Source organism: Terrapene carolina, unplaced genomic scaffold (assembly GCF_002925995.2).
Source record: "Terrapene carolina triunguis isolate 2854851 unplaced genomic scaffold, T_m_triunguis-2.0 Scaffold96, whole genome shotgun sequence".
Lineage (NCBI taxonomy): Eukaryota > Metazoa > Chordata > Testudines > Emydidae > Terrapene > Terrapene triunguis.
The window spans coordinates 27420270-27438332 of NW_020664447.1; the positions used below are offsets into that span (position 1 = coordinate 27420270).

Sequence of the window (18063 nt, forward strand, 5' to 3'; positions counted from 1 at the left end):
ATTGCTGCCCTATATGAAGCTGGCAGATGTAGTTTTGCTCATGACCATAAGTGGTATATGCCTGACTTCAAAATCAAATGCAGTAAAAATATTCTGAGTAGCTCTACTGTTGCCATGAAAGGAAGAGAGATGGACATTACTGAAGTCACTCGGCTTTTCTGAGGGGTTTAACATGGTATATACTGGGATTCTTTTAAACAAAATTAGAAATTGTAACAAATGAAAAAGGTGTAGACCATATATAAAACAACGCTGTTTAGGAGATTTTCGTGGATGTGGCTGGCAGAGATGATCTTCAGCTGTTCTTCTTCCCTTTGTTTTCACTTTTGATTGTTCCTTTTCTCTATTCACCACACACTCAGCATTGTGGCAGCCTTCAAACCTCCTGTCATTTTAAAGAGGCCTCCTACTCTGTCCCCTAAGCAGCCTCTTTTTCTTTAAATATCTCCTTTTAAAAGCACCTCTTTCATAAAGCTGTCCTACATTCCTTTTCAAACCTTATGTATAGCACTGTTTGGTCTTTTATTTTTGTCTTGTATCTTTTTTTGTTTGTTTCAGTTAGATTGTCACTTTCTCAGGGCAGGAACTTTGCTTTTCTGTTAAGCATGGTATACACTTACATACAACTTGACAAATATTGAGTGACATAGTCTAAATATAGACCAGGGAACCAATATATGCTGAGTTCTAGTTCTGACTAGCCATGGGCAAGTCACTTCATCTTTCTGCCTCAGTTGCCCTATCTGTAAAATGGTGATACATACTTACCTCACAGGAGGGTGAGACTTAATATTCAAAAAGTGGTTTGAAGACAAAAGTCGTATTAGTGCTAAGAATTGTTCACCAATCTGAAGAACTGCCCCCCCTTCCTCCTCCTGCCCCCCCCCCCATCATATAGAGCCATTTTAAATGATTCCCGCATCCTGGATGGCACTCTCAGTATGGAAAGGAAAGATGGGTGACAAAAGCCTCTACATTCTTGCTGGCTCAGTTTTTGTTTTATTTTTTTGACCTTACGGGGTACAAAAACCAGTTCTGCAGCCCCCTGCACCCATGGTATAAATTATTAGGCTATTAACACTGTTCAGAATCTATAGCCACAACAGATCTGGTGGCTCACCAGGCCAAGAGTATGAATGGCTGTGTTTAACTGTTCTGTGTGGGCCAAACACAAACTCCTCATCTGGATTTATGGGCCTGGACAAAGTTAAGGGGGCCAGGTTGATCTGTCCAAGTGTATTATACTGAAGATCCCATGATCATTAGGCATAACCTATTCAAGGAGATAAAACTTAGTGTAATGCACTTGTGTGTCTGTGTGCACGCACGTTTGTACAATGTATACCCATGTAATGTCTCAAGGGTGAAGGAATAGCAGAGCAGACTTTATAATCTCTAACTCTTTGTGTCTGTAAGGAGAATTGGACCACTCCTTGTATGTCTTTCCTCTTAATTTGTATTAAGTACAGCACTAGAATACCTTTTCTGTAAATGCTGGCATTTAGGCTTTGTGCTCTGGCTCATCTTCTGGTCCCCTAACGCTTATATTTTAAATATGACAATTATAATCTGCACTTTGTATTACAGTTAGATGAGCTGTTCTACTGTAGATGTTCAGACTTTTGTCTGCTGTTTGCAAAGGTGGGAGCCTCGTGGAACTACTCAAGAAATTAAGATTTATGTCTTTATGAGCAAGAAAAATCAGTTGACTATTTTTCTAGACAAGTATCAAACTATAGTATATATTGCTATAGAAGTAGCAAGTGCATAATTACATTATGGAGGAAGCTTGCTCTTTCCACTTTGCGTACAGCTGGAGCAGGCGGTGGTTACCATAGCAACAGTGGGAAAGCTAAATATAGCATCTCTTACACTTCACTGCTTAAGGTAGAATGATGGTGAGGTGTTAGGGTGTGTTAGGCAAGTCACCTTTTTATTTATTAATGCTAATCAACTTTCTTCAGCAAACTGTTGAGGAGTGGGGCATATCAAAAGTTTAATTTACCCAGTCAAGTTTGCCAAACCAACACTCTCTCCTTGTTCAAATCCCTACTTAAAAAACCTGTTTCTTCTGTGATACCTGAAAGAAACAAAGCCATAATCATGGGGTGATTGGAAAGTGTTATCTCCACATCTGGATTCCCTGCCCTCTGTGGTGTTTAAATTGTGACCTCTTCAGGTCAGGACCAGTTTTTGTTTTTGTCTTTCACAGCACTAAAGCCTTTTGTCAGCACTAAACAAGATAGTAATATATAGGGTTCTCAGTTTGTTGCATGGAAGCTATATTTATGACTTGTGGAATTTTTCATAGGGATTGCCATACTGGATCAGACCAGTAATCCATCTAGTCCAGTATTCTGTCTCTGACAATGGCCAGTGCTATCTGCTTCAGAGGAAGAAATCTACAGTAGGTTGTTATGGTATAACCTTCCCCTATGGAAAGAAGCTTCCTGACCCTCAATAGAGGCTGGCTTATGCCCTGAAGCTTAAATGTTTATATCCTTTCCAAGGCTTTAGTTTGAGTTTTAAATATTTACTATTCTTGTTTATCCACATAAATGTCTGATCCTTTTTTTGAATCCTGCTAAGCTTTTGGCCTCAATGAACTCTTGTGGCAATTACTTCCGCAGCCTAACTGTGCATGTGAAAAAGTATTTCCTTTCATCAGTTTTGAATTTCCAGTATTTCATTTTAATTAAATGTCAACTTGCTTTTGTATTACAAGAGGGTGAATCCAAGGTTCCAATCTCCTATCCCTATACCATTAACTTTTCTGTGCGCTTTTATCATAGCTTCTCTTATTTAATCTCTTCCATAAGGTAAACAGTCTGTCTTTTCAAACTCTTTGTATGAGCGTTTTTCCTTCTTCCTAATATTCTCATCAAATCCCCTGTATTTCTGCTATATCTTTTCTGAGAGAGGATGATCAGAAGGACCTGAACACAGTATTTCAGGTCAGGGTATACTATTAATTTAGAACTGCATTATATTTTCTGTATTGTTGACCCTCCCATTCCATATGCATCCTAACATTGTTTGTTTTTTTGACCATTACTGCACATTAAACAGAGGTCTTCACTGAGTTGTTTCCTTAGTGATTTTCAGGTCTTTTAGCTGAGTTACTGGTTTTTAAATCAACTCTTAAGAGGTATGATTAGTTCAAATTATTTTCTCCAATATGCATTATTTGCATTGTCAATATTCAGTTTCATCTGTCATTCTGTAGCCCATTCACGTAGCATTGTCGGGCCTTATGAAGGTCTTCTTAATAGTCTCTAGTCTGAGTAATCTAAATGGTTTTGACATCTGTAAATTTAGCCATCTCACTACTCATTCCTGTTTTGAGCTCAAGAATAAATATACTAAACACCTGCTATGAAAAACTTGTGGCACCCATTGTTAATCCTTTTGCCACAGTGAAAGCTGACCATTTAGTCCTATTTTTACTTTGTCTCAGCTACTTTCTGATCCATGTTAATACTTTGCCTCTCCATCATGGCTACTGAGGAACTTTGACAAAGGCTCTAGGGAGACAAGAGGGCTGCTACACCAGTAAATAATACCATGATCAGAAACTCTGAAGCTTTAGCAGGAAACAAACAGAAATCAAGATATTTTGTGGAATTTGTTCTTCTGGTGTTAAAGCGTACCTATCAAAAATGTCACTACATCCTTGTGCTTCCAAAGCAACCTTTTTATAGTCAGTTCACAAAGTGCAGTTACATGGCTATAAGGATAGATATTTGCCAATGGACTGGAACATTAATTATGGTATTTGCAGTGGTGTTATGATACAAAAGATTTGTGAGTGCTTGTTAGTTTATTACAGAAGCTTCAATTCAGAGATATTTCAACCTCAGTTTTCCTGTTTGCTTAAAACTTCCTGTAGTGGGGTGGTTACCCCTCTCCTGCCCTGAAGGGCTTAAAACAGCCCTGAGAGAGGGCTGTGGCAGGGGAAAGGCTGGGTTGATTGGAAAGCAGCCACAGCTGTGGCTGGCTTAATGAGGGCCCAGCTGGCCCTTATAAAAAGACTGGGAGCCAGAGGCCCAGAAGGAGTCTCTCTCCAGGCTGGGAGAGAGCAGGGCCTGGCTGCCTGCAGAAAGGGTACTGGGAGTGAAGCAGGGCTGGGGAGAGCCAGAGGAGCAGGGGAGTTCCAGGCTGGCAACTCCCCAGGCTGCAGGGTCTGGTCCAAGGCCCATAGAGGTACTGGGAGGCAGAGGAAGGCAGCAGGTCCGAACCCCCTTGCCTGTAATGAGTGGCTTTTACACTGCAGTCTGCCCCAGGGAGCGGGGGCTTAGTGATGACTGGCAGTAGCCCAGACTGAGGCAAAGTGGGGATTAGAGGGTTGGGGGTTTCCCAGAGAGGGGAGACCCATAGAGACTGGTGGGGGTATTGCCAGGGGGAAGCCCTCGGGTAAAGGGGCACCGGGTCCGGGAGGGACACTGGGGCCAGCGGCAGCGGGACACCGGCCTGCAGAAGGCACTCCGAGGGCTGGAGAGCTAATTCCCTGAGAGGACCAGCAGGAGGCGCCGCAGGGGTGAGTCCCGCACCGTTTATGCTTCCCCATCCCATTGCGGAAGAATTACTTGCAGTCGGAATACTAAAGAGTTACAAGATACTTGAAGGAACTTTCATTTGCTAAATCTTAATCATCGTTTTGTCAAATGATATAGTCTGAGGGCTTGTCTTCATTACCACGCTACACTCGGTGCAGCTGCATCAATGCAGCTGTGCCAATATAGCGCATCTGGTGAAGATGCGCTATGTCAACAGGAGAGCATTCTCCCATTGATGTAATTAGTCCACCTCAACAAGAGGTGGAAGCTATGTCAGTGGGAGAGCATCTCCCACCAGTGTAATGCGGCATAGACACTGCTTTAAGTCGATGCAACTTGCATCACTCGAGGGTAGTTTTTTCACACCCCGAGCAAGGTAAATTACATTGACTTCAGCAGTAGTGTAGACAAGCCCTGAGTTGGGGTTTGGAAGGTAAATACAAGGTCAGCTGATAGCCAATGTGTCAGATCAATGCTTAAAATGTAGGCTTTACTGTGTGGGGTACCAAACATGTTTGGTATCTAGAGGATTGTCTTCTGTTGTGTATTTCTAGTCTAGCCTGTCCATCAACAAAAAAATTACTTCAAAATTTGAACAGTGGGTATGGGTACTTGTTACTACCTCACAAGGGCATTGTGAACTGATGTTTATAAACCATGCCAGGTCCCCTTATGAAAGATACTATAGAAGTGCAAAATATATTACACATTTCTCCTATTATTTCTGCCACTTTAGCAGAGATTTGAAAGCTGCCCTTGGGCATCTGTTAAGTTGCCCTTGCAACTCTTAGCTGGGAAAAGTTTTGAAACCTTGAGCCTAGATGTACAAGGCCTAATTCTTCTAGTACAGTAGTTTAACATTTGTGTAACTTCACTGGCTTCAGTGGAGTTACTCCTGATTAATACGTGCACAAAAAGAGAATCAGGCCCATGTCTATTATAGCCATTAGAAGACAAATTGCAAATCTCTGAACTATTTTTCTTTTATTTAAATGGTAAATGAAACTACATGACCCCTATTGAAGGTAAACATTTCCCTTTAGTTAACAGACACTTCTGAAGCCTGTAAGTCATGTGTTCTTTCCTGCAAGTGACTGTGCTTTCATTGCCTTTCAGATCTAAAGGAATAATCCTGAATATCTCTTCAGCTGCTGGCATGTATCCATCTCCACTGCTCACTCTGTACTCAGCAACTAAGGTACGCTTTCTTTTTGGTATGCTCCAATCTGAACTGTCACAACAGAAACGTAACAATAAAAGCTATAAGAATAAATGTTTCTGGGGTCCCTCTATTGATGGTTTGATGCAATAAGAGTTTGTCTACGCTGCTCTGCATTTCAGAGTACGGGGATGTGAATATCAGTGTGCACTTAGTGCTGTGTTGTGACCCTGTGTGGATGCTGTGTGCATGAACTGAAAGGTTCCTAGCTCACATTAATGTGATCCCCTTCAAATAGGACTACATTAAATGTGAAGTAGAAACCTTTTTGTTTGTGCCTGCAGTGTCCACGCAGGGGAGTTACAGCTCAGCACTTCAATGCACATTGCTAGTCACACCCTCATAGTATGAACTGCAGGCAGTGTAGACATGCTCTAAAAGTAGTGGTTACCGAACTTAATTTTTTGCAAACAATGAAAGCTTGGGTGGGGTAGGAGAGAAAACAAGGCATACTGGTTTTGTTATCGTGTCCACCTAATGTTTTGTGAGGTCTGCATACACTTATCACATGCTGCATTTTTTTAAACGCTCACATAATTTGATATCTTATTTAAAGGAGGACATTAACAAAAGGCAAACTTGGTATGGGGTGGACTCATGGGCACAGAACATGTGTGAAAATTAGTCTATATACAGAAAGATATTGGCACTTTTCTCTCTCTGGTCTTACTGAAGATATTTTTGAACATGATTCTCCTGTTGTGTGATAGATTACACCCTACACTTTAGTCCTGTCCATTGTTTCTATTAAAGTTACACCCTGTTTCCTCCATTGGGCCCTATATGCACAACTTAAGATATCCACTTACAAGTTTTGACTGTTTGAATTTGGAAACAATCAGACTAGTTTAAAAAGTTCATCACTGGAAAAACAACATTCTAAATGTTTCTAGCTTTTTATAATTATTTTTTTGGCTGTCTCATTTTACAGTTTCAGTAAAATGTTGTACTGGTCTATGAAAACAATCCTGTGCAGTACATCTTCACTCTTTCAAAAGTATTGTCCTACCACCATGTCACCACTTCAACCCAATTCTGAGCTCTGCCATCCCTGGCCTTAGTCATCCATGCAAGTTATAGGAGCCTCATTTAAAAATGTTTGTTTTATTTCTTTATTTCTCACTGCCATGGAGAAGGGATGTCAAAACAGCTTTTTTCCAATAGCAGATAGTATGAATCTGTGCAAGTGGACCACCAGTGCAGTTCACGTAGAATATTATTTATTACTACTTGCATTAGGTTGAATGCTATTCTTATAGCTTTTAAATTGTGTTCCATACTAGGTATTGCAGCAAATTGTTAGCTTTCTTTCTCTCTCCTGATTTCAGTGTTCTAGCTAGTTCAATTTTTTTTTAAGTGATATAAAACACACAGAAGCTACTCGTCATTTATTGAATGTGTTTACAGACTTGCACATGCTGTGATTTTAAAGAGATTTCACTGCATTTATAATGTTGACTTCTCCAAAGATACCATCTGTGCAGGATTCCCAGTCCTCTCCCTTCTGCTAGCACCCAACAACCATAGCTCCCTGAGCTATTTTTGTGGCAGTAGTAGCTAGTAGAATTACCAGCAATCCGTCTTCCCTCAGCTGGTGGTAGTGAACCATCACTAAGCTTTAACCATTACCCTATGAAACTTTCTGTCATTTCCTTTTTGAACCACGGTCACTAAAGAAGTTTCCCACAGAAACTACAACCATCAAGCTACTTTTCATTGCACTAAATTTGTCTGCCTTGATATCCTTCTATGTTCTCTCATCGGGTCTGCCCCTCCCTTTTTTTGTAATGCTGTGGCTCTTCAGCTGCCATTGGCCCATGAGATAACCAATAGGGTATTGTCCTACAGTTAGAGATCTTGGCAGAACCGCAGTTCAGTGGTTGAAGTCTTTCTGATTGGCCCCAGCATTCAGCCTCCATTTTTACCTTGACGCTTCATCTTTCTATGTTTGGGAGTTAATTTGACTCCAAAGCTACTTGTTGTGTGGGTTTTTAGGATGTCCTCCATCCACTTGAGCCCTAAAAAGGCAATAAGAGTCCGTGGGGCAGAAGAATGTCTAATGAATGAGTAGAAGGGGAAAGTATCAGATCTGTGTACAAATGTCAAGCTGAGCACTCAAGCAGTATGGCACTCCTGGAAACTACCTTAAGTACAGCCCAAGGCCTAGCCCCTAGTGCTTCAAGGATTTCTTTTTCTAAGAACATGTTTGAGTCAGCGTTCAGCACTAATCACCAGACTGTCAGTGCCACCCATGTCAGAGCAAATCCAGTTTCCCTTTAGGCTCAGCAGGATAGTTTCATCTTCAGAGAGTCCTGAATCCTCCCTCTGGAGAGTTAGGACTCTGCCATGCAGTCGCTAATACCTTCCAGACCTTGCTACCTGAAGTCACAGGTTCCTGAGTTCCACCTGCTCTGAGGCATTACTTCCTCACAAGAAGAGGCACTGAGTGATCAGCTGCCATCTGATGCATCCCTGCTAAAGTCCTTTAGATATGAAAATGTACTCTGTTCACACAATCCGAGCTGCCATATGCCTAGCAGGAAGGAAGAACACAAGTCTCATGCAAACTGAGTTGATCAATGATATATCCTCACATGTGGTGCATATATCAGATAGTGATGCATCAGGTTCCCATAGGGAATCCAATGAGGTGGATCACTTCACCACTTGCCTGAATAAGAAGCTACCACTCTTCTTCTCATGACCCTGAGAAGAGCTAGGTCTAGCAAAACACTGCCTTCTTTGAGTGATGGTCCCTATTGTATTCCACTGAGGGTTATGTGCATGAACCATGCTCCCAGAGCCAGAACTTTTGAGAGTTGTACTGTTCAGCAGTCCGCGCATGCACTCTGCACTGCTTCATGTCTTCCCCCGAGGTGATAAAGGGCATGGCAGGACTCCGGTGTCTCCAGTTCCTTCTCACCGCCTCATGGTCTGAGTCAGAGCTTTTACTTTCCCATCATCCTTGTAACACACTTTACAAAAATATCCTTAGTACTGTTCGTAGTTTAGATTTATTTTATTCTGTATCCCCTTTTTTATTTTTGTTCAAATTTTCCTTTCACGACAGACTTAGAACTTGGGACACTGCTTCGGTGGCAATTCCCGCCACTACCACCCGCACCCCACCCCGAGTATTCGGGCCTGGGTACAGGATTATACTGAAGATGTCGAGGTTCAAAACCTGTGCTTCCCACCTTTGCTCATTTTCTATCAGCAATGAGCACCAGCACTGTTTGTACTGCTTCGGGGAAGCCCACATTGCGGCTAGGTGCAGTATCTGCCTGTCCTTTCCTGCCCATACTTGAGAGGATTGGACTCTCTGCCTCAGGAAACACTTTATGGAGGCTGCTATGAGTCAGTCATTGGATCCTGGCCAAGGAACCCCCCAGTACATTGGCCTGAACATGCGAAGAGTGTTCCCCGTAATGCAGAACCTCCATCTGGATCCGCCGGTACTAGTGCTAAGCACTCCGTGCCGGGGCCTAGCCATGAAGCAGGGAAGCATGCACATAAGCATGGCAGCAAATCTTCCTTCAAGTCTAAGACAGATTTGGCACCAATCATGGGTTCCAGCCACGAAGGAGCCATGTGTTCCAAGTCTCTCAAGACCAAGAAACAGCCATACCCATCACTGGATCCACTTGTACTGATCCTGTGACTCCGCCAGCTCTGACTCCGCCGGAGTCACAGGAAATGTCAGTCCCCAGACAGATGCAGTTTCCGGTACCAGGCCCTCCAACGGAAAGGATATCATTGACCCCTGGGAGACTTAGAAGCGCCCTGGTCCCCACGAGTTGTTTGCACTGGAGGGACTGTGGTCTCTACGGGCCCCAATCTGATCACTAAGTCGAAGGAACCCTTATCCGCTATGTTCCTGCCTCCCCCCCATTGGCGAGATTTCTGACTCCTATGATCCTGATGATACGGATATCCGACGTGGTCCATGGATCCTGTTCCGGATGCACGATAACCGGAAGGTTCTTACAGCATGGTGGCAATTCCCCACCTTGCCTGACCCACAGAGTTGGTATCCAGCACCATGGTCACAGGCTACATAACCGCAGGGTCAACTGGGTTGGCCATACTGGAGCTCATGGCCCCAGCATTCACACTCCAAATGAGCTACTTCCTAGACCCCAAAAAGAATGTAGTATGGAGACTGATATTGGCAACCATTCCATTTCCAAACAAAGATTCTGCATGGTCACACTTGCAACAATCATTCCCTCCCTAGAAAAAGGCATGTGGTTTATGGCTCTCGATATGCAGGATGTCTGCTTCCATTTCTATATACACCCGACACACAGAAGGTTCTTGAGGTTCAAGGTGGGACCTTGACACCTTCAATATAGGGTCCTACTGTTTGGACTTACCACTGCCCAGGGAGTATTCACCAAAGTTTTCTCAGTGGTTGGAACCAGACATCAGAGGATCCCCGTTTTTCCCTATCTGCATGATTAGCTATGGTAGCATGGTGCAAAGCAGCAGCCCAGGAATCGATGTCCCAACTCCTTCTTCTCCTCTCCTCCCGGGGGATCAGTGTCAAAAATCAAGCCCTACACAATCACTGGAGTTCATAGGAGCTCTCATAGATGCGACTTCTGCCTGAATTCCAGGTTCCAGACAATGTGAGAACTAATCATTTGGGTGACTTCCAACCTTTCGGTTCTGGCCAAAATCTGCCTTTCTGTCTTGGTACACATGGCGAGATCCACATATGTCATGTCCTTCGCTCGCCTACACTTGCGCCTCCTTCAGCTGTAGCTCCAAAGAGTCTACTCCCCAGCTCATCAACCTATGCATACTCGGCTCAGCATGCCACCAGAAGTCCTTTCCTCACTACAATGGTAGATGGACCCACTATGGGTCTGCTTGGGGATGACCTTCTTCTCATCCTCGCCCACTCTGACTATCATAACAGATGCATCCCTCACAGCCTGGGGCGCCCACATGGGCAACTGCATGAAACAAGGCACCTGGACACCAGGATGCACGTAAGCATATTGGAACTCTGGGCAGTATGCAAAGCTTGCTAGGTGTTCCTGCCAACATTTCAGGGTTGACACATTCTCATCATGTCAGACACTACCACAGTATTTTACTTAAATAAGCAAGGGGGAACAAGATCCCAAGCCCTGTGTGCCGAAACTATAAACCTATGGGAATGTGCATAGAATCATAGAACTGGAAGGAACCTCAAGAGGTTATCTAGTCCAGTCCCCTGCACTCGTGGCAGGACTGCTTATCTAGACCATTCCTGACAGGTGTTTGTCTACCCTGCTCTTAAAAAATCTCCAATGATGGAGATTCCACAACTTCCCTAGGCAATTTATTTCCGTGCTTAACCACCCTGACAGGAAGTTTTTCCTAATGTCCAACCTAAGCCTCCCTTGCTGCAATTTAAGCCCATTGCTTCTTGTCCTATCCTCAGAGGTTAAGACAAACAATTTTTCTTCCTCCTTCTTGTAACAACCTTATTTGCTTATTTTCATGAAAACTTTTATTACGTCCCCTCTGTCTTCTCTTTTCCAGACTAAACACACCCAGTTTTTTCAATCTTACCTCATAGGTCATGTTTTCTAGACCTTTAATAATTTTTGTTACTCTTCTCTGACTCTCTCCAATTTGTCCACATCCTTCCTCAAATGTGGCGCCCAGAACTGGACACAATATTCCAGTTGAGGCCTAATCAGTGCAGAATAGAGCAGAAGAATTACTTCTCGTGTCTTGCTTACAACACTCCTGCTAATATATCCCAGAATGATGTTCGCTTTTTTTGCAACAGCGTTACACTGTTGACTCATATTTAGCTTGTGGTCCACTATGACCCCCAGATCCCTTTCCGCAGTACTCCTGCCTAGGTAGTCATTTCCCATTTTGTATGTGTGCAACTGATTGTTCCCGCCTAAATGGAGTACTTTGTATTTGTCCTTATTGAATTTCATCCTATTTACTTCAGACCAATTTTCCAGTTTGTCCAGATCATTTTGAATTGTAATCCTATCCTCTAAACCGCTTGCAACCCTTCCCAGCTTGGTATCATCCGTAAACTTTATAAGTGTACTCTGTATGGCATTATCTAAATCATTGATGAAGATATTGAACAGAACCGGACCCAGAACTGATCCCTGCCGGACCCCACTCGTTATGCCCTTCCAGCATGACTCGAACCACTGATTACTCTCTGGGAACAGTTTTCCAACCAGTTTTGCACCCACTTTTATAGTAGATTCATCTAGGTTGCATTTTCCTAGTTTGTTTATGAGAAGGTCATGCAAGACAGTATCAAAAACTTTACTAAAGTCAAGATATACCATGTCTACTGCTTTCCACCTATATAGGCTTGTTACCCTGTCAAAGAAAGCTATCAGGTTGGTTTAACACTATTTGTTTTTGACAAATCCATGCTGACTGTTACTTATCACCTTATTATCTTCTTGATGTTTGCAAATTGATTGCTTAATTATTTGCTCCATTATCTTTCCGGGTACAGAAGTTAAGATGGCTGGCCTGTAATTCCCTGGGTTGTCCTTATTTTCCTTTTTATTGATAGGCATTATATTTGCCCTTTTCCAGTCTTCTGGAATCTCTCCCATCTTCTATGACTTCTCAAAAGATAATTGCTAATGGCTCAGCTATCTCCTCCTTGAGTATTCTAGGATGCATTTCATCAGGCCCGGATGACTTGAAGACATCTAATTTGTCCAAGTAATTTTTAACTTGTTCTTCCCCTATTTTAGTCTCTACTGATCCTACTTCATTTTCACTGGCATTCACTACGTTAGATGTCCAATCACCACCAACCTTCTTGATGAAAACCGAAACGAAGTCATTAAGCACCTCTGCCATTTCCACATTTTCTGTTATTTTCCCCCCCTCATTGAGTAACAGGCCTTACCCTGTCCTTGGTCTTCCTCTTGCTTCTAATGTATTTGTAGAATGTTTTCTTGTTACCCTTTATGTCTCTAGCTAGTCTGATCTCGTTTTGTGCCTTGGCCTTTCTAATTTTGTCCCTACATACTTGTGTTATTTGCTTATATTCATACTTTGTAATTTGACCTAGTTTCCACTTTTTGTAGGACTCTTTTTTTTTATTTTTAGATCAAAGCCAGGGTGGTCTCTTGCCATACTTCCTATCTTTCCTACGCAGTGGGATAGTTTCCTCTTGTGCCCTTAATAAAGTCTCTTTGAAAAACTGCCAACTGTCTTTTATTGTTTTTCCCCTTAGACTTGCTTCCCCTGGGATCTTACCTACCAACTCCCTGAGTTTGCTTGTCTGCCTTCTTGAAATCCATTGTCTTTATTTTGCTGTTCTCCCTCCTACCATTCCTTAGAATCATGAACTCATCATTTCATGATCACTTTAATCCAAGCTGCCTTCCACTTTCAAATTCTCAACCAGTTCCTCTCTATTTGTCAAAATCAAATCTAGAACAGCCTCTCCCCAGTAGCCGTCTCCACCTTCTGAAATAAAAAATTGTCTCCAATACATTCCAAGAACTTATTGGATAATCTGTGCCCTGCTGTGTTATTTTCCCAACAGATGTCTGGGTAGTTGAAGTCCCCCATCACCACCAAGTCCTGTGCTTTGGATGATTTTGTTAGCTGTTTAAAAAAAGCCTCATCCACCTCTTCTTCCTGGTTTGGTGGTCTGTAGTAGACCCCTACCATGACAGCACCCTTGTTTTTTATCCCTTTTATTCTTACCCAGAGACTTTCAACAAGTCTTTCTCCTATTTTCATCTCAATCTCAGTCCAAGTGTATACATTTTTAATATATAAGGCAACACCTCGTCCCTTTTTTCCCTGCTAGTCCTTCCTGAGCAAGCTGTACCCTTCGATACCAATATTCTAGTCATGTGTATTATCCCACCAGGTCGCTGTGATGCCAACTATGCCATAGTTGTATTTATTTACTAGCATTTTGAGTTCTTCCTGCTTATTCCCATACTTCTTGCATTAGTATACAGACATCTAAGATACTGATTTGATTTCCCCTGCCAGTTCTGTCTTGTCTCTCCTTTATCCCTGTTGTAACGGCCCATGCTCCCCCCAAATTCCAAAACTTCTCTCAAGTATCCATGTTCTTGACTTACCTGTGGGCTTTGGTCACCTGCCCCCTTTGAACCTAGTTTAAAGCCCTCCTCACTAGGTTAGCCAGTCTGTATCCAAATATGCTCTTCCCCTTCCTCGATAGATGGACCCCATCTCTGCTTAGCAGCCCTCCTTCCTGGAACAGCCTCCCGTGGTCAAGGAAGCTGAAGCCTTCCTGGTGACACCATCTTCGTAGCCAGGCATTCATCTCCAGGATGCCTCTCTCTGCCTGGGCCCCTACCCTTGACCGGACGGATCGAAGAGAACACCACCTGCGCTCCCAACTCCTTCACCCTTACTTCCAGAGCCCTGTAGTCACTTCTGATCTGCTGAGGGTCATAACTCGCAGTATCATTAGTGCCCACATGGATGAGTAGCATGGGGTAGTAGTCAGAGGGCCGGATGATCCTTGACAATCCTTCCGTAAGGTCTCTGATACGGGCCCCTGGCAGGCAGCATACCTCCCGGGATGCCATGTCAGGGTGACAGATGGGTGCCTCTGTCCCCCTCAGAAGAGTCACCAACCACCACTACCCTACATTTCCTCTTGGGAGTGGTGGCTGTGATCCTCCCAACCTTGGGGGTACATGGCTTCTCCTCCTCCTCCTCTGGGGGTGATTCCTCATCGCTCGTTGCCAGGGCAGCATATCGCTTTTCCATCACCATTGTGGATGGGTTGGGAGTAGGGGTGGAGCACTGCCTGCTGCCAGAAGTAACCAGCAGCCAGTGTCCTCCGTGACAGAGCCATATTCTCCTCCCCCGGTGGTGTGACAGCAATCCTCTGTAGCTGGATAGTTTTTCTCAGCTACATGTGAATACTCTCGAGGAATTCCTCATGAGCACGGATGCTCCTCAGCCTAGCCACCGCCTCCTGTAGCTCTCCCACCTGCTTCCTGAGAGATTCCACCAGCAGGCACCTTTTGCACTGGATGGTCCTCCCAAGCCTGGCTTTCTGAGAGTGGGAAATGCAGGCCACAGTCTCTGCAAATCCACACCAGGATCTGGGTAAAGGCATCCATGGTTCTTCTTTGAGTGATTGCTCATGTGTATTCCACAGTAGGTGTGCGTGCTCGCCATGTGCACCGGTGCCGAAAGTTTTTCCCTTAGCAGTATCCGTACTGAGGGAGCGCCGCTGCGACCCCTAGAGTGGCGCCTCTATACCACGTTATAAGGGGAGCTGCGCACTTCCCCCACCCTCAGTTCCTTCTTGCCGCCAGTGAAGATAGTCGGAACTTTGTGCTCCAGCTCTGCTGCAGCCTTCCCTTCTTGGTTCTCTTAGTAGCATCGTTTGTGGATTTTCTCCAGTTGTTAGAGTGGGCTCGGGGCATGTCCCGTGCCCCAGGCTTCAAGTCGTGTGACTCCTGTCGCCGTTCTATGCCTAGGAGTGACCCGCACGCTGAGTGTCTCTGCTGTCTGGGTGAGATTCACATTAGCGACCGTTGCAAGATCTGCAGGTCGTTCAAGCCAAGGACCAAGAAGGAGAGAGACGTTAGACTTCGGGCTCTCCTGATGGAGTCGGCGCTGGCCCCAACGCCGGTATGCCATTCGGACTCGGCACTGGCCACCGCGTCATCGGTGCGGAGTGAGGCCTCTTCGACCAGTCGGCACCGCTCTCCTTCCAAAAAGCAAGGGAAGGGCCCGGCCTCGCAGCGGCGCCGTGACAAGGAAAAGCGGGAGGCTGGTCCCGCGCTGGGCAGCCCTCAGTCCCCCCCGGGCTCAAGGCCTCCGACTCGTGTGGAGCGGAGCAGCCCGGCACTGTCGGCCCATGCATCCCCACCGGTACGGATGCCGTCGATGCCGGAGGCGTTGCAGGCTGCGAAGGACATTATGAACCTGCCAGTCCCAAGCACGCAGCCGAGCACGGGCCCCAGGTCTCGTGGCAAGCCTCCATTGGGTGCCCATCAGACCTCTCCAGTCAGCCGCAGTCCCCACTCCGAGGACCACTCCCCGCACCACTCGGCGTGCAGTGGTCGCTCGTCTTGCAGCTCCCGCCCACTCTTGACACCAGCCAGACCATCCGGGTTGCCGTCAGGACGGGCGTCACGGGGACCCTCGACACCGCCTGCCAGTGAGCGTAGGCACCGAGAGAGGCACCGGGAGCACTCGCCCACATGGCGTGGGTACCGCAACCGCTGTCGACGGGATAGATGTTGTCGTTCCCGTTCCAGCTCCCAATCAGCTACACGCTGCACTCAAGACTCCCCCCGGGGTGCCTCGGCTCTGGGGCGCCGGACCTCGCGTCGCCATCATGGATACCGAAGTAGTTCTTCGGGCGGGTACCGTTCCTCGACGTCGAGGTCCAGGTCCCGAGGGAGACGACGTCATAGGCACCGTTCCTACCGCTCCCGGGGCACCGAGCATTTGTCAACGGCCTCGGCGCCCGGCCACCCATCCTTGGTCCACGCGGCTCAGCCGGGACACATAGTGCCATCGGGCTCTCAGCTGGGTCAATGGCAAGGGGCCCCGTGGCAAGGACAGTGGTGCCAGTGGGCACCGTGGCCACTGATGCCAGCCCAGACGGGGGCTCGTTCGGTTGCTGGAGCATCTCAGGCTACATCGGCCTCGTCCGGCCGCCTACGGGACAAGTCGGCAGGTCATGAGTCGGTGGACCCGTGCCCCGACTGATCTGGGGCTCGATGCTCCGGCACCGACCGAGGCTCCCGGCTCCATGCAAGCCCTCTCCCCGGCACCGGACGACACCATAATGGCGCCTCTGCCCTCAGTCCCACAGGAGGACTTCAAGGCACACCAAGACCTGCTAAAGTGTGTGTCATCCAGCCTCCAGCTGCAGGCCAAGGAGATGGATTCCGTCCGATTCCCTCTTCAACGTCCTGTCTCCCTCGGCACCGGGCCGCGTGGCCCTGCCCCTACACCAGGGTATTGCCAACATCTCCAACACCCTGTGGCAAACCCCTGCCTCCTTGGCCCCTATCTCCAAAAAGGCAGAGAGGAAATACTTTGCTGGCCAAGGACCACAAATACCTCTATTCCCAGCCGACACCCAACTCGCTCGTGGTGGAATCGGTAAACCACAGGGAGCAACAGGGCCAGCCCGCTCCCACCCCCAAAAATGAGGACGCCAGATGGCTGGATTCCTTTGGGAGAAAGCTTTATTCCTCTGCGAGTTTCCAGCTTAGGGTAGCCAACCACCAGGCCTTACTGAGCAGGTATGACTTCAACCTTTGCGAGTCTCTGCCTAAGTTCGAGCCCCTCCTCCCGGATCGGGATAGGAAGGACTTCAAGGCATTGGTGGAAGAGGGGGCGGCGGCTGCTAAAGCAGCCCTGCAAGCGGTGTCAGATGCAGCTGACACTGCGGCCCGCTTGATGGCTTCCGCGATTTCCATGCTCAGGGCGTTGTGGCTCCTGTTGTTGGGACTGTGAACGAAGGCCCAATCCCTGATGCAGGACCTTCCGTTCGATGGGAAGGCACTCTTTGCGGGCCAGATGGACGTCAGGCTGCATGGGATGAAAGATTCCCGCACTACCTTGCAGACCTTGGGCCTCTACATCCCTCCGGACAAGGCCATATCGCTTCCGGCAGCTCAACCTGCGAGGAGCAGATACGAGCCTCGTATAAAAGACCCAGAGACCAGAAACGCCGGTCTCAGCGGCAGTCCCGCTCTGCCCTGCAGCCTGGGTCCTCCAAGGGCAAGAAGCAGGGAAAAAGGCGGTTTTGACTATTTGCAGGGGGCACCGGGCCTGTTGCCAGGGAGACCTCCCCCCGTTTAATAAAGTTTGTGTTCTGCAACCGATTGTCTGCCTTGCACAGGGCATGGTCCCATATAGCATCGTTTCAGTGGGTCCTCAGTACCATTTCCAAGGGCTACATGTTGCAGTTCACCTCACCCCCACCAAATCAACCACCCTCCATGATGGCCCATTCTCGACCTGCTGGACCTAAACCGGTTTCTAGTCCGTTCCAAGTTCTGCATGGTGTCCCTGGCCTCTATTATCCCCTCCCTAGACCCAGGGGACTGGTACGCAGCCCTGGACCTTCAGGACGCGTATTTTCATATCCATATTTTCGAGGGGCACAGGCGCTTCCTCCACTTTCTGGTGGGGATGGACCACTACCAGTTTGTGGTCTTCCCGTTTAGCATATCCATGGCACCCAGGGTTTTTACGAAATGTATGGCTGTGGTAGCAGCCTACCTCAGGCGGGAGGGGGTACAGATCTTTCCTTACCTGGAC

The 18063-nt window shown here is 46.5% G+C and overlaps 1 protein-coding gene across 2 annotated transcripts in view; it reads left to right on the forward strand.

The window, feature by feature from the left end:
• Positions 1–18063, forward strand: part of HSD17B12 (hydroxysteroid 17-beta dehydrogenase 12) — a 202219-nt gene that overhangs the window by 164498 nt on the left and 19658 nt on the right. For both annotated transcript variants that reach the window (XM_024209809.3, XM_024209808.2), the window contains exon 8: positions 5673–5754. In XM_024209809.3, coding sequence (XP_024065577.1) covers positions 5673–5754 — 82 coding nt within the window. The remainder of the gene's footprint in view (positions 1–5672; positions 5755–18063) is intronic.